Source organism: Nycticebus coucang, chromosome 18 (genome assembly GCF_027406575.1).
Source record: "Nycticebus coucang isolate mNycCou1 chromosome 18, mNycCou1.pri, whole genome shotgun sequence".
Lineage (NCBI taxonomy): Eukaryota > Metazoa > Chordata > Mammalia > Primates > Lorisidae > Nycticebus > Nycticebus coucang.
The window spans coordinates 19519435-19534800 of NC_069797.1; the positions used below are offsets into that span (position 1 = coordinate 19519435).

Here is a 15366-nt window from a genome sequence, read left to right on the forward strand (position 1 = left end):
GTACAAGGGACACAGTAACCCTTCACTTTAATTGTCCCATTCAATAACTGAACGTCACCCAGCTCCCAGACTGGTTTCTAGAGAAATGCTGGTTGAGAAGCAAGAGAGAAAATGGCAGACGCGAGGCCAAAAGGTTCCCGTAATAAATAAGGATAGAAGTCAAGTTCACAGGGCAAGCTATGACACTCACGTACCTCGTCTGGCGCAGAGGGATGGGTAGGGACACACACAGGAAGGGATCGAAGGTGTTGCTCTGTTTCAGGCAGTGAGGGCAAGTCAAGGAAGATCTGTGAGGGTAGAAAACAGAGGTGGAAGTTTTATCACGCAACAATGTGGTGGTCCTTTGAAAAGTTACGTACAGTATCATGACTGCATTTCCCCTCCCAGCAATTCTACTCCGGAGTATGAACCCGAAGACTTAAAAACAGGTGTTCAAACAGATACTTGCACACAAATGTTCACTCAACAGCACCACTACTCACAATAGCCAAAATGTAGATATAACCCAACACCTGTCCATGAACAGATAAGTGGGCAAATAGAACATGGCAGATCCACACAGCGGAATGCAGTTAGCCCATTCTATTTTTTTTCCCAAACCACATACCTCTTGCTGCCTGACAGGGGGTTGTGGTTCAATATAAAGGTCCTATCTCTGAACAGTTTAATATGTTACAACTCTCCAAGAAAAACACAACCCAGAGTGGGGTTAGTAGGCTGAAAAAAATGAAGAAAACACAAAAAATATTCTTTCGTTTATTCATATAAATGTGAAATGGAAATGTGGAAATTTCCCCAAGGACAAAAATGTATCCTTCAGGCCATTTTTATGCCTGAGTATGTGATGGGTGAAGGTAAGAAGGCCTGGAGGAGAAATGGGGCAGCAGAGGAGACCTCGCCACCACCAGGCCCCCACGCTGGCTGGCACATGCTGCCTGATACAGTGAATGGTTTTCTCAAAGGCACTACAATGGTTCTTCCAAAAGGAAATTATTAGAGGCAGCGAGAGTGACTGGGCATTCAACTTGGGGTCTGTTTTTGAAGGTCATTTGACATTCTGTGAACTTGTATCTGAGAGAGCTGACCTGTAATGAGCAGACCACCCAGATTGCCTTGGGCAGCACCCTGAGGTTTATGTTGTCCTTTACTCAATGGAAAATCAACCGAGCAGAACTGGCTAATCTTATTTTTAAATAAAAAAGATTGTTTTCATAATAAACTACAGAAAGAATGTGAAGTACGATTTTGGAAGATTAAATTCGCAAACAACTCATCCTAGAAAAGTGCTACGTACCTACCGCTATGGCCACCTTAGAGGCAGTCTCCTTGGGAAGCTACACACCAACACCAGTGCCTAGTTCACCCTTCAAAATAATTTTGGGACTCTCTTTTGAAGTGGCCATCAGAGTTGTTCTCATATGAAGACTGACAATAAAGTTCGCGAACTCGCCCTAAACAAAGTGCTTTGCAGGGTGGACTAGGCCCTGGTGTCGGTGCACAGCTCCCCAAGGGGGGTACTTAGAAGGTGACCACAGTGATGTTCAGCAATTAGCGCTTTTTCTAGGATGAGTTCACAAACTTAATTGTCTGACCTCATAACCTATTTCTCGCAGGTTGAGAAATGAGGACAGAATGAGTGTGACCAATAGATCTGAAGAAGATAATAGAAGCAGCTTCATGTTTATGGAAAACGCCAGCTATGTCATCAGGCTATACCAACACCCCGTGTGACCCCTAAGAGGTCCTTCTGTCCTCACCATCCCCTGCAGGGAACAGAAAATCATCCCACCGCCCTTCGATGATCGTGCGCCTATTTCCCTACGGTATTCAGTTGTCAAACTGCTTCTGTTGCAAAGCTCAGCAAGTCACTAAAACCCAGGACACCTATTTGCTTTCTACCTGCTACAAATGCCCCAGAATGAGCCCCAGGCTTTGACCCTTCACATCTTGCCACTCTGCTCTTTAACTGCTGCTGACTATACACGCATCTCACACCTCAAACCTGGCCAACGCTACCTGCTCACTGCGCAGCAGAACTGACGTTTACGCAAACCATGAAGATTATGACAATATGTAATCGGGATGTCCCTCCTCCAAGATCAAACCTTCAAAACATGCTTTGCCTAAGAGGGAACATTGCCTGCGATGGGGCCACAGATGAGACCCTGTGAGTAAAGGCAACGAACAACATGAACAAATGAACACACACACCAAGAAAATGCAAAACACAAGATCCCTCCTTCAGCCAAAATGCCAGCAGCGATCCCTGGTTATTAGACTTGCAAGACCTTTGTAGGCTGGGCTCACAACCAGGTGGAATAACTAAGTACTCCTCCTGTGGTCCATACCGCCAGCCTCTCAGACTCTTCCCTCTTCCAACACATTAAAAGAATCTCAGTGAACCAAGGCCTCTGAATTAACTCATAATAACATCTGTCTCCCAGTTTCCCAAAGGCTGGCACCCCACCGAGGCACGCCCTCTGCCACCGTGAGGAAGCCAGGGGAACTGAGTCGCAGGTGCCACCAGCTTGGAGCTTCCCACTGACTGCTGCAGAAAATCACCTTCAGACGTTAAAAGCCCACCCCTGGATAGGCATCCCTGCCCACACTTTTTCTTTGCTATAGCTCATCAGACACAGAGTGGGTATTTTGAACTGTCACCAGACCATTTTTAGCATGGACACCTTCAACTTTTACTCATCATCCCCCAGGACAGAGATCTACCCACTGCACTGGCAGTCCTTAATGATGGATTAGCATGGTGACACCTGTAGCTCAAGTGGCTAAGGCACCAGCCACATACACCAGAGCTGATGGGTTCGAATCTAGCCTGGGCCTGCCAAACAATTACAACTACAACTAAAAAGTAGCCAGGCATTGTGGTGGGTGCCTGTAGTCCCAGCTACTCGGGAGACTGAAGCAAGAGAATGGCTTAAGCCCAAGAGTTGGAGGTTGCTGTGAGCTGTGACGCCATGGCACTCTACCCAGGGCGATAGCTTAAGGCTCTGTCTCAAAACAACAACAACAACAAATGTATTAGCGAGAATGTCGCTTCCTCAGACATCCCCCCCACCCAGGACTCACTCCATACCAAGTCAGGCATCCGTCACACGTACTACAGAGCACCTTCAACTTTTGTTCCAAAGCACTCACCAGTTATAACTATGCAAAAACTCAGGAGTTCCCCTAGATTCTAGGCTTTCCCTCCATCCCTCCCCTACTCACCTGCAACACATCAGCCAGTCTTGCTGCCTCTGTGTCCAAACATGCTCCAAACCCACCCTCTCCTTCCATCCCCACCACTGTCCCTGTGTCCAAACATGCTCCTCCCCACACCCCACTCCCTTCATCTCCACTGCTGCCTCCATGGGTCCTGCTACCATTGCTATCCCGCTGGGACAATGGCAGCAGTACCACCCACTGCCCCCGGCTCCCTGCATCACCCAAGGCAACCACGGTCACACAAGGGATGAACTAGACCACGCCCTGCTTTGAACTCTGCATGGCCTCCTATGCCCTCTAGACTGAGACTCACACGCTTGGGCTGAGAACCTGCCCTGCCGGGTGCCTACTCACCTCCCCCACCCCACCTCCTGCCCACTCACTCCTCGGCAGCTCCCTTGGCTTTTCCACTCCTTGAACTTGCCAAGATCATTCCCACCCCAGGCTGTTTGCCTGTGCTGTTTCCTCTGCCTGGAATACCCTTTCCCCAATTATCTGAATGGTGGACACCTGGTCAGTCCATTCTCAGCTCCAACATCCCTCTGCAAAGCAGCCTTCCCTGACCCCCTAATCTAACGCTGGCTTCCCCTTCCCCCAGTAGCTCCTTATCAGTTCACTGGTCACCAGCACACACTACCGCTTACGTGTACTGTCTAATATCCTCCAGAGGGGGCGCTCCATGACAACAGGAGCTGTCTTGTTCCCAGCACCTACAAGAGACCCTGGCGCATAGGAGGGCATGAAGGAATCTCAGAGAATCGCAAGGGTACGGTGGTTAAGATGGCCCTCTGGTGGGCCAGGAGATACGCTCCTCACGGTAACCACCGGGCCCAGCTCTACAGCACTCAGATACTTGAAAGAAGGAAGGCGTGAATGTGGACACGCAGGGAAGGCGGAGAGAGAACAAAGTGAGCAGATAAATGCGTGAATTTATTGTACAAGGACACCAGTGAATGCTACCTGGTGGCGATTATCCATGCCCCTTCCCTTCTCTAACATCCCCGCACCTTATGCTCCCCGCCCTCTTTCTAAATGGTGTTCTCTTCCTCTGGTCTTTTCCTCTGTTCCCTTATTTTTGTTTCTAGCAGCCTTTGCTATGGGTACCTGAAGATAGGAGAGATGCCCTTCAAGTGGCTTTCACGACCAGTAGCTACCAAGGTCGGTGGCCACAAAATCTAGGTTTCCCCTCCGCACACCTCCTGAGGGCCACCAAGTCCCTCAGGAAATGAACATGCCTTTCTTCGGGTACAACAATGACATCTGGGTTCACGTAGAAGAGATTTCCGTTACCCAATATTCTAAGCAATCAAGGGCAGCAATGGGGCGCCCCACGGTTGTTCTGGCTGTTCCTTCAGGGTCCTCCCTGGTGGGGCAGACAGTGAGGGAACCTCGCCAGTGCTGTGGATTTTTCTGCTGCAGTAGAAAGCAGTTCTGGCATTTTTCCAAAGTGTTTCAGAGACTTTGTTCTTCCTAAGCAAACAATCACCCCTGTAGACATTGTTCACAGAGTATTTATTTTATCATTGACTTCTGAATATACTGTAAATCCTAAATCAGGACAGTTTCCAGGCAATTTGAAGCAACCTCGTCCTAGTCAAACACAAAGAATACAAATCCCCCCAAAAGTAGGGAAGTAACTGGCTATACTAAAGAGAATTCTAGAAGACTGAATGTTGTTTCCTTGTTTGAACACAAGGAAATAAGAGAAGAAAACCATCAGGAGACCTCTAAAAAGCACTGCAGAGCCAAGCACAGGGAGGATTTTCCAGGAGATGCAGAGGAAAGCACAGCTTTGAGATGATTTAACACAACATCCAGAAGAAAAATATAAAAAATCCTTTTAGTATCCCGGATAGAGGGCACAGCATCTATGCAACAGAAAATCACAACGAATGCACAAAGTTAAGATGGAAAAATAGAAGAGGAAGAATGACAGAGGAAGCACGGACAGGACCTGTGCCTCAGGATATTTCAGGGGGCAAATCGTGGTTCTGCCACTTGCCCCCTGTCCTTGCAAAAAGCCCAGCCTCCCAGATTATAGTATTCATCTCACAGAACTTCTATAAGGATTAAATGAAATATAGTATATACGTATGCATGTGTGTGTGTATACACAGGGTGGCCAGAAAGTTCATGTGCAAAATTGACTGGCTACCAGCAAAATTGCACATGAACTTTCTGACCACCCTGTATAGGGGCGTCTATGTGCACCTACAGGGACAAACACCACACCTGGAAGAGGCTCTCTGTGGCCAATGGCTTCACCTAAATCCTGATCTTTGTGCTCAGCCCCACCTTTAAGCTTGTGTTTCTTCTTCCTGAACCTGTTGCCACCCATTCAATCCTATTTATCTTGCCTCAGACATCCTCCAAGAAGCCCAGGGGGTGTCTCTCCTCTGACCTCTCAACGCTATTAATGCTTTTCTCTAATCATCCTAACGCTTGAAAACATTCTGCCTTCACTGAGTCTCTGCTCTTTCATATACAAAAGCCTGCAGACAATACATACTTTCTACAGGTCCTTGTAATGCTGAGAACTCTTAGGCTCAGACTGACTTGCTAAAGTGGGCTCTCCAGCTATAAAGAACAAACAAGAAGGGTCTTCCCAACTTCCCAGTGATTGCTTGCTGCTTGGAGAATGACCTGGGCTCCCCACTCGCCCTCTGCAGTATCGCCCTCTCATCACCGGCCTCCAAGGGGAGGTGGAAGGCCCAGAAGCCAAAAAGAAAAAGAAAAAACACTGAAGTCCAGACAACAAAAGTGAGCGGTTCCTTGGGATTTATAATGGTATCAGGAAGGGTGTCTGGGGTTTCTGTTTGTAATCTCAGGGTAAATCTGGCAAGGGGAGACTGGCTACCAGCAATGAAGCTTGCTGGGACCTCAGATGATACATTCTGAACACATTCCAGTCTTACCTATATTGTGCTTGGAAGTGGCTTTGCACAAAGCTCTGACCTAGAGAAAGCTGAGTCGATGGTGACACGTGATTCTCAGAGGTTTTACTGGCTTCAGGTGGAAGCTACAAAGAAATGAGGAAAAGAAGCAAGATTAGATACACTCCTGTCACTCAGCTGCTTCCAGACCACAGACCATGGCTATCTCCTGGACGTTATCACTTTCTGGGCCTCCGAGGAGTCTTGGCCTTCAAGGCAGCCTTTACCATAGCTCAATGCTCTTTCACTTCCTTCACCTCCCAAAGTCCCCAAGAAAAGGAGTGTATGTACAAAAAGGGCAAGCTCAAAGCATGAACCTTGGCGAATGCACACTCCTACTCCCCAGCCTCAACCATTCCCCGTGGACTGATGGCCTCTGTTCTTTATTTCCGTCCTGCCGGGCCTCAAAGCCTAGATGCCTTTTGCACATTTCACTTGAGTGGGCTGCCAGAACCTCAAATGCCTCCACCCCACATCTCTCCATGAGTCCCCTGCCTGCAAAATCCTTCCTGGCCACATTTTCCAGTGAGCCAGTTTTCACGTACGTACTGTCTTCTGCAGACAAAGTAGGCTTTACATTTTAGAACTTGATGCCTAAAGCTTTCTTCACTCCGTACATCAGTACTCTTGTGTCCTTGTACGCATTCCCTTGTGTGTTTGTTTCTGGTGGCTATTGTAGCAGATTATGACAATCTAGTGGCTTCCACTGTAACGAGATTTATTCTCTTATGGTTCTCAGGAACAGAAATGCAAAATCAGTACAGCTGGGCCAAAATTAAGGCATCGGCAGGGCCACACTCCCTCCAGAGGCTCTAGGGGAGTCTATTCCTTGCCTCATCCAACTTCAGGTGGCTGCTAGAACTCCTTGGCTTGTGGTCACATCACTCCAGCCTTCATTGCTAGCGTCTCTCTGCTCTATCTTCACCCTGCTCTCTCCCCTGTGTGTATCAAGCCTCTCTCAACCTCTCTTTTATAAGAACATTTGGGATTGCATTTAGGGCCCACCTGAATAATCCAGGCTAATGACCATGTCAAGATCCTTAATTTAATCACATGTGCAAAGTCTTTACCATGTAAGATAACATCTACAAGACACAAGGATTAGGACCTAATTTTGGCGGGAGGTGGGGGGGTCATTTTTTAGCCTATCCCACCTTGGGCCTCCTACCTGCCCCAATGCCACTACCCTCTTCCGGATGCCTACTACAGCCAATATAATTATTACAGCGTTCTGGTTTCCTTAAGTGTATTCTTCACCCCCTGCGTACTCCCTACAACACACAGGACACAATTATATATTAAAACCCAGCTGTGCAAAATCACTGTCCTGGAAGAGGTTTTTCCCTGAGGGCAATCTCAGAATGAAAGCCAGCCATCAGTAACATTTAAAATCGCCTATATTAAGTATCTATATAAGATCATGCATAAAATATACCCTAGAAAAGTATTTCTCAACTTTTCCATAATCACTCCCCTTGAGGAGCCTCTTTAAACAATTTTTCCTAATCATGGGGAATTTTTCCTAATCATTCCCCATGAAACTTTAATACCATAGATAAACTGTTAGGTGTGTCTATGTACTGTATGAAAATCTATCCCCACAAAGACCACTTTTGGGGCCTTGGGGCCTTTGGCTCTTGTGTGAAATCACCCCCAATGAGAATGCATACCCTTAGGTGGACAGACAGGCCATGAGGTGTAGGTGAAGACCTGGGTGGAACTGAGGCAAATGTTGAAGGACTTCAGAGGACAGAAGCACACCAAAGAAACAAACGTGGAGTGCTGAGGTAGAGTATACCAGTGTGTGCAATTTACTTCCAAGTACGTCAAAAAATAAGATTAGAAAAAAAAAAAAAAGATAGAGTAATGAGTGGATAGAGAGATAGACAGATGGGTAAATGTGTGATACAGCAAATTTAGCAAAATGTAAATTGTAGCATCGAAGTGGTGGGTAGGAGTGTTCACTGCAGAATTAATTCGATTTGCCCATATGTTTGAGATTTTTCATAATAGAATATCGGAGCAAATAAGTGAGTACTCAAAATGGTTACTCTTCTTCATCCTAATATTTATGATGCCAAATTTAACCAGAATACAAGATGTGCAAAGAGAAATAGAAAATAGGGTTGGAAGGTGAGTCTAATTCCACCCGGGTGGGGCGCTCAAAGTCTGGCTCAGTAAACAAGGGTCAGGAATGTTGACTCCAGAGTCACAAGGCAGGGTTTCAAATCCCCGCACTGCTACATGGCCATGATGATTACTCAACCTCTCTCATACAACTAAAGAAATTACTTGATCTCTTTGCTCCATGGTTCCTCAACTATTAGTACCCACCTGGATAGGGATGTTTTGAGAACTTAAAGAGAGAGAGAGAGAGTGTGTGTGTGTATCTGTGTATAAATAAATAAAAACCGGGCGGCACCTGTGGCTCAGTGAGTAGGGCGCCGGCCCCATATACCGAGGGTGGTGGGTTCAAACCCAGCCCCGGCCAAACTGCAACCAAAAAATAGCCGGGCGTTGTGGCAGGCGCCTGTAGTCCCAGCTGCTCGGGAGGCTGAGGCAAGAGAATCGCTTGAGCCCAAGAGTCTGAGATTGCTGTGAGCTTTGACACCACAGCATTCTACCGAGGGCAACAAAGTAAGACTCTGTCTCAAAAAATAAATAAATAAATAAAAACCACTCAGAACAGTGGTACAGTGTAACTACTGTGTAAATGATTGTTGATGCTACCCAACAGGAAGGATCTGATGGGTTTGAACCTAGGTGATAGTGACATGCTTAAAGAGACAATTAGCCTGATAGCCATTCCCTGATGAAGGATAAATCTGGAGGTTAGGACACAGATTAGGAGGCTCAAAGATCCAGGCAGCAGCAGGGTGAACTGGGGCAGGAGCTACGAAAATGAAAAGGAGGGCTGGATTTAGGACACCCTGTGCCAGCAGCTCATACCTCGGCACCTGACTGGGGGACAGAGGGATGAGACTAAGAGAACCAACTCCAAGCTTCCCATCTGAAACCTGGAGAAAACCAGTGCCATTAGCAGAGAGGGAAAGACAGAAGGAGCGGTGGGTTTGGGAAGGGCATGCTGAGTCCAAGGGTGACGCAATACCCAGGCAGAGACAGAGCTAACTTGGGTGCCGAGTGGGCACTGGTATATTTTGGCTGCCTGGGATTCACTCCTCCTCCTTCTCAAGCACAGAACCCAGTCTCTGGGGAGGGAGAGCTGGCTCTTTCTTCAAGGTTCTGTCTGCCCCGACCAAGGGACAGGCCCAGGACCCACTCGAGCCAGACTGAGATGTTCCCGCCCTGAATGTGAATCAGGAACACAGGGGCCAAAAGGCTGAAAACATTTGTTCCCACAGTGGAGTCCAGGGCAGAGAGCTGAGCAGACCCTGCCATTGAGACGCCTGCAGAGCTGCCCGATTCTTGACCGATGCGGGCTGGTCCTTTAGCCTTCCTTTTCTTCTATGCTCTTCCCTAAGTTCCCCTTCTATTTGGGTCAGCTCAAGTTGGCTGCTGTTGCTTGCAACCAAAGAACTCACAATGACACAGGGTATTGCTGAGCAAAATTGGGGTTGGCTGTTGGACAGGATCACCCAGGGACATGATGTGGAAAGAGAGAAAATGCTGAACAAGGCCGGAGTGAGGGGCAACAGGGAGTCATCACAAGGCATGGACAATGAGGTCAGACCAGGCTGGCTCTACCCTCTGCTAACCAAACAACTCTCAATCCCTCCCCTTGAGCCTCATTCTACATGGGAAAGGAGTAAGACTACCACGTCAACCTCATGCAGTAGCCTTTAAAATCAAAAGAGATGCCAGGCGTGGTAGCTTACACTTGTAATCCTGGCACTCTGGAAGGCTGAGGAGGGTGGATTGCTTGAGCTCAGGAGTTGGAGACCAGCCTGAGCAAGAGTGAGACCCTACCCCGTCTCTACTAAAAACAGAAAAACTACCCAGGTACTGCAGCTGGCACCTGTAGTCCCAGCTACTAGGCAGGGTGAGGCAGGAGGATGTCTTGAGCCCAAGAGTTTGATGTTGCTGAGAACTATGATGACACCATAGCACTCTACCCAGGGCAGCAGAGTGAGACTCTGTCTCTAAATACATAAATAAATGATCAAAAGAGATGACATGTACATAGTCAGTGCTTAATATATGTTAGCACATAGTCAGTGCTTAATATATGTTAGCCTCCCGGTCCTCTCCTCAGCCACATCCCCTCCTTAATGCCAAAAGAGTGGAATTTTGTGGAAAACCAACTGCCAGAAAGATTGTGTGTGTGTCGGTGTTTTTAATAGGGTAGTTAAAAAAATGCCCCCTTTCACAAAACGAAGAATCTTAAATGAACGATTCATTTAAGACTCGTTAGAATAATAGAAAAGACATTGTCACTTACGATTCCTATTTCAGTTTCAAACAAATCTAGCTATGTGGCTTTCCTATGTCTTGGAAACAAAAATAAATTCAAAAAGAAAAATCACTCAAGAGTTACGCAGAGGAAAGCAGCTTTTCTTCTCAGAAAGGGAAAATGAAGCTCTGTGCCAAATAATCCCAACAGCTCTGTTCTTTGCCTTCAAGGGTGCACAGCCAGGCCTCGACAGGCAGTCCAATTTTCTGAGAACAAATTTCAGAAGAGGCTTTGACCCTGGACAGAGAAAAAAAGATCTTTTCTGGTTTCAATCAGGTCAAAGTAAGGGCGGTGTAAGCTCCTCTCTCTGGCCACAGCCATCTTGCCTCAGTGGCTACTTCTAACAATGCATGGCAAACTAGGGACAGAGGGCAGCCAGTGTGGCCAGGGATAGGGAGCTAGGGGCACATGGGTCTAGAATCAGCTGAGTATATAGCAGGCCCAGGCAGGTAGGGGCCTATCAGCCACCTAGGAGTCTGGATTTAGTCCTAAATACAATAGGAAGCCACTGGAGGAATTCAAGCCGGGCAGTGATGTGATCTTATTTCCTTTCTAAAAAATCTGGCTGCAGTGTGGAGAATATTACACGGGGACATATTCAGAATTAGAAAACCAATTACGACTGCTTTTACTTGTGTCTTAAAGTTATTAAAAAGAATTACTGGTAGGCCTTCTTAGCTTCAATAAACTCAATGTTTAACGAAAGCTTTGGGGGTGGTGTGCCATTATTAGGAACAAAGGTTCTAGAGCACCGGTTCTCAATTGAGGGGTGATTTTACTCCCTCCCACGGGGGACATCTGGCAATGTCTGGAGACATTTTTGGTTATCACAACTGTGGGGTCCCCTTGGTATCTAGTGGATAAAGGGATGCTAGTAACGCCAAAATGAACAGCACAGACCTCCCCAACAAAGAATCACGTGGCTGCAAATATCAAAAATGTTGAGGTTGAGAAACCCTATTACAGGTCCTGGCTCTCCCACTCACTAGCTGTGTGACTTGGGGAAAATTACTTACTCTCTTCATGATCTTCTCCACTCATAAGCCTTTTACTGTTACCCAGGGATGGAAGAGGAAAATTGAAAAGCAATCTGGAAGGCTACCTGTCCCACCTACTTTCCAGGTAGGAAGAGCTGCAAGGCATAGCCAGGGAGAGAGGAGGGGGAAATAGAATATGAGACTTTTCCTATACAGCTGGCAGGAAGAGATACCTCCCACTTTCAAGTCTCCTCTCACCCACCATGGGGAACTAAGAAGGCAAGGGACACCCAAAACAAGGACAGGGACTCAGCACGGGGCCTTTGGCATAAATAGACCCATTCCATTCTATTTCCACCAAGTACAAGTTGAGTGGCCTTAAGGCACTTACTTAACCTAAATTTCCACCAACTATAAAATAAAGAGTTGTGCTTATACTAGTAAAGCATAACTAATTTAGTCAACCATTCAAGAATTTATTGGGCCAGGCGTGGTGGCTCAAGCCTATAATCCTAGCACTCTGGGAGGCCAAGGCAGGAGGATTGCTTGAGCTCAGGAGTTTGTGAAACCAGCCTGAGCAAGAGTGACAACATGTCTCTACTAAAAATAGAAAAATTACCCAGGTGTTGCAGCAGGCACCTGCAGTCCCAGCTACCTGGGAGGCTGAGGCAGGTGGATCCCCTGAACTCAGTAATTAGAGGCTGCTATGAGCTAGGCTGAGGCCACGGCACTCTAGCCCAGGGCAACAGAATGAGACTGTGTCCATTAGTAAAATAAGTCATGAAAAGCACCAAGTTGGATGTCTGACACATAACAAACAAACATTCAATAAACAGTCCCTTTTTAAAAAATATATCACTGATTTAAAAAGGTGTTTACTATAAACTGAAGAGATATACAGTATAACAAACATAAATTTATCTGGTTGGCATTCCATTCTTAGGGAAAGCAACCTGTTCCAATTCTATAAATGCTCTCCTAGGCCTGTGTTCACCCCCATATCCATGCAACCCCCGTGTGCCCAACCAGAATAGGCCACTCTTCTGTCCACCCACCCAGGAATGGACATGTGAACCAAACTGGAATAATCAGACTCTTCCCTGGGCTTTTTCTAGAATCCCAGGCTCTGAAGACTGCCTGAGCATTGTAGAGCTTTTCCTGCTACCATGTGGGCAGAGCCAGTGTGGGAATGAAGCCAGAAATAAGAGATCAAGAGTGAGTCAAAGACCGAGGTCCTCGGATCCAGCCCGACCTGAGGCTGCTTCAGCCCCTCAGATTTACAAGTTATAAAACCCAATAAATATCCTTTCCTTAAGTGGGATCAAGTTAAATTTTTGTCCCTTGCCAACTAAAAGGGTCAGAATAAGATAAACAGAAAATCGCTGCGAAGACAAGAAAAACCACCCCCAATGTCACAACCCAGAGGAACCATCATAACCTTTGAGAGTGGGGTCCTGCCAGGTTTTGTGGTGGTGATTCTTGCTCTGTTTCATTTGTGTGTTTTGGGGTGGAGTGGGGTGATTATTTTTAAAATAAGAAGAAAGGCTTTTGAGCCAGATTCTTTGGGCTCAAAGACTGACTCTCTGGTTTCTTTACCTATGTTGCTTTGAGAAGTTTACTCAACCTCTCTCATACATGGAACACACACAGTTACGTTCTCCTTTTCTGAAAGTTGCAAGCTACCACTTTAAGAGAAAGATCCTGTAATTATACAATAGAAAAATAAATAAAAATTAAAGAGAAAGATAACAGATGGCTGTGTGGATGTGCTTAAAAAAGAAAAAAAAAAAAAGACTCAGTTTCCTGAGACATTCATTCTTTATTACTCTAGAATGACGGGTTCCAAGAAAATAATGAAGAAATGAGAAGGTGATGGCTGAAAGACCTAAGCATTTTCCAAGGCGTTTTGGTTGATTCATGAGAGGGTTGGGAAGAGACTGTTCAATTTTTAAACGAAACTAAAAAAGCTGATAAAGTAGTTCTTGTGGCTACATCTGGATCATTTATGAGATATAGCAAAGTGTAACGTTATCAAAGCTCATGAAACATTCTTTAAATTAGAAGAGTATCCACAGATATTATTATAACCACTTTGCTCATGTGTGATAGAATAACTTCATTCACTTTTACTTTCTTGAGGGGGAGATAAAGGGATAGCATTAGACAGAGTGCAACCCATCATTGATCTTGACTGAGCAGAATACATGCAGAACACAGCTGATGGATCTATTCACTGTGGCTGTTACAAACCATGGTGGTGCTCTTCTCCTCCCAGAGGTTTGGGGTGTCATCAAAACCTGGGAATGCTAAATGCACCCAGGTAAAAATCATCCAATCATCCATACTGCATCTTGAGAGAAAAGGTTAGGAAATGCTCCTCTGTAGGACACATAACCGGGAAAGCAATGTAAAGCTGAAATGGCACCATCTGAAAATAATAAGCACTGGTACTCACGGCCTCAGACAGCCATTACTAATACACAGAACATAGATTCCTCCAAAAAATATTTTTCAAATTTTGAACCAAAATGAAACCCTATTCACTATATCGCTGGGATTATGAAGGATGAAGAATATTGCAATGGGAGGCAATGCCTTGTCTAAAGCAAACAGAGCTAAAAGAAGGAAGCAGGGAAGAGCACTGTGTACCCAGGAGCCAGACTATATAGGAATCCGAGACTCTGAATGTCACGATTCAGTTTTGAGGAAAGCTGAGTAAGTATTCAAAGCGAGAAAAGAAACTCCAATATAAGGTGCTGTTTCAAGACTGACCAACCTTCTCAGGAACCGGGCCCCAGGACGAGCCCTCCAAGTCCTCATGCACACGATCCAGCAACCAGAGCAGAAATTCCAGGGCGTCGTGTTGGGAATTGCCTTGGAACTGAGAGCCGTACTTGGAAACCGCATTCTGAAAGGAAAAAAAGAAACTCAGTGGTCAATTTGGCCCTTTATACAACCGCACGAAGGGCCTACAAGCACCAGGTCTACCAAGAGGTCATTATTCTGCCCTGACCTGGGATGACAACATGCAAACAATGTGGGCCAAAACCTGCCCTGTGGGGCCCGTGTCCCAAAATGCTATGAGGGTTCTGTATAGAAGAAGGCACTTTTTTCTCCCAGAGGGACTACTGATGTATGTCCTACCCTTAGAAAACCCACAGGTGTCTCTGTTGAATATTGTGATGCAGTTGACCACCTGTGCTGTCCTCTGCTGTGTGGCACAGCACGCTCTGCTGGTCTTCCCTCTGTCTGTCCCCTTGCTGTCTCTGCATGCTCACCCCACAGGGGAACAGCCTTCTCTCCCTTGTGGATTGCATTCATTCCCTTAGCCTCACCTCTCTCTTCTTTGAGAATGACCACACTCGCAGTGAAATTGACTTCCTTAAATATAATACAATGAATGTAGTAAGGAATGTAACTCCTTCAATGCCTCTTTCTAATGTGTGTGAAATTGAAGAATACAAACTTCTCTTTGTGTGGTTAGATCATGAAATGACTGGGCCAGCCCTTCATTCCTTTAATACCTAGTGAGTGGCGAGAACATGCCAGGCTTCTAGGAAGCAGGGAATCCAACAGTGGATGAGCAGGCAAAACTCACTGTTCTCAGGTGCTTACATCCTCTGCAGCCTCAGCACTGTGCTTCTGTGAAACTGTGCCGACTTTGTCGTTTTCTATGCAAATGCACATTCAGCTTTTTAAAAATTTAAAAAATTTTAAAAATTAAAAAAAATACAAAAAGAACAGTAATAAAGTCTGGCCTCCAACCCCTCACACCCTCCCCAGAGGGCAGCCAGTCTTAGCAGTTCCTTAAGTATCATTCCAG

The 15366-nt window shown here is 46.1% G+C and overlaps 1 protein-coding gene across 2 annotated transcripts in view; it reads right to left on the reverse strand.

The window, feature by feature from the left end:
* Window positions 1-15366, reverse strand: part of USP43 (ubiquitin specific peptidase 43) — a 64344-nt gene that overhangs the window by 41529 nt on the left and 7449 nt on the right. For both annotated transcript variants that reach the window (XM_053569189.1, XM_053569188.1), the window contains exons 2-4: window positions 14320-14451; window positions 6138-6241; window positions 195-287 (exon numbers count right to left, since the gene is read on the reverse strand). In XM_053569189.1, coding sequence (XP_053425164.1) covers window positions 195-287; window positions 6138-6241; window positions 14320-14451 — 329 coding nt within the window. The remainder of the gene's footprint in view (window positions 1-194; window positions 288-6137; window positions 6242-14319; window positions 14452-15366) is intronic.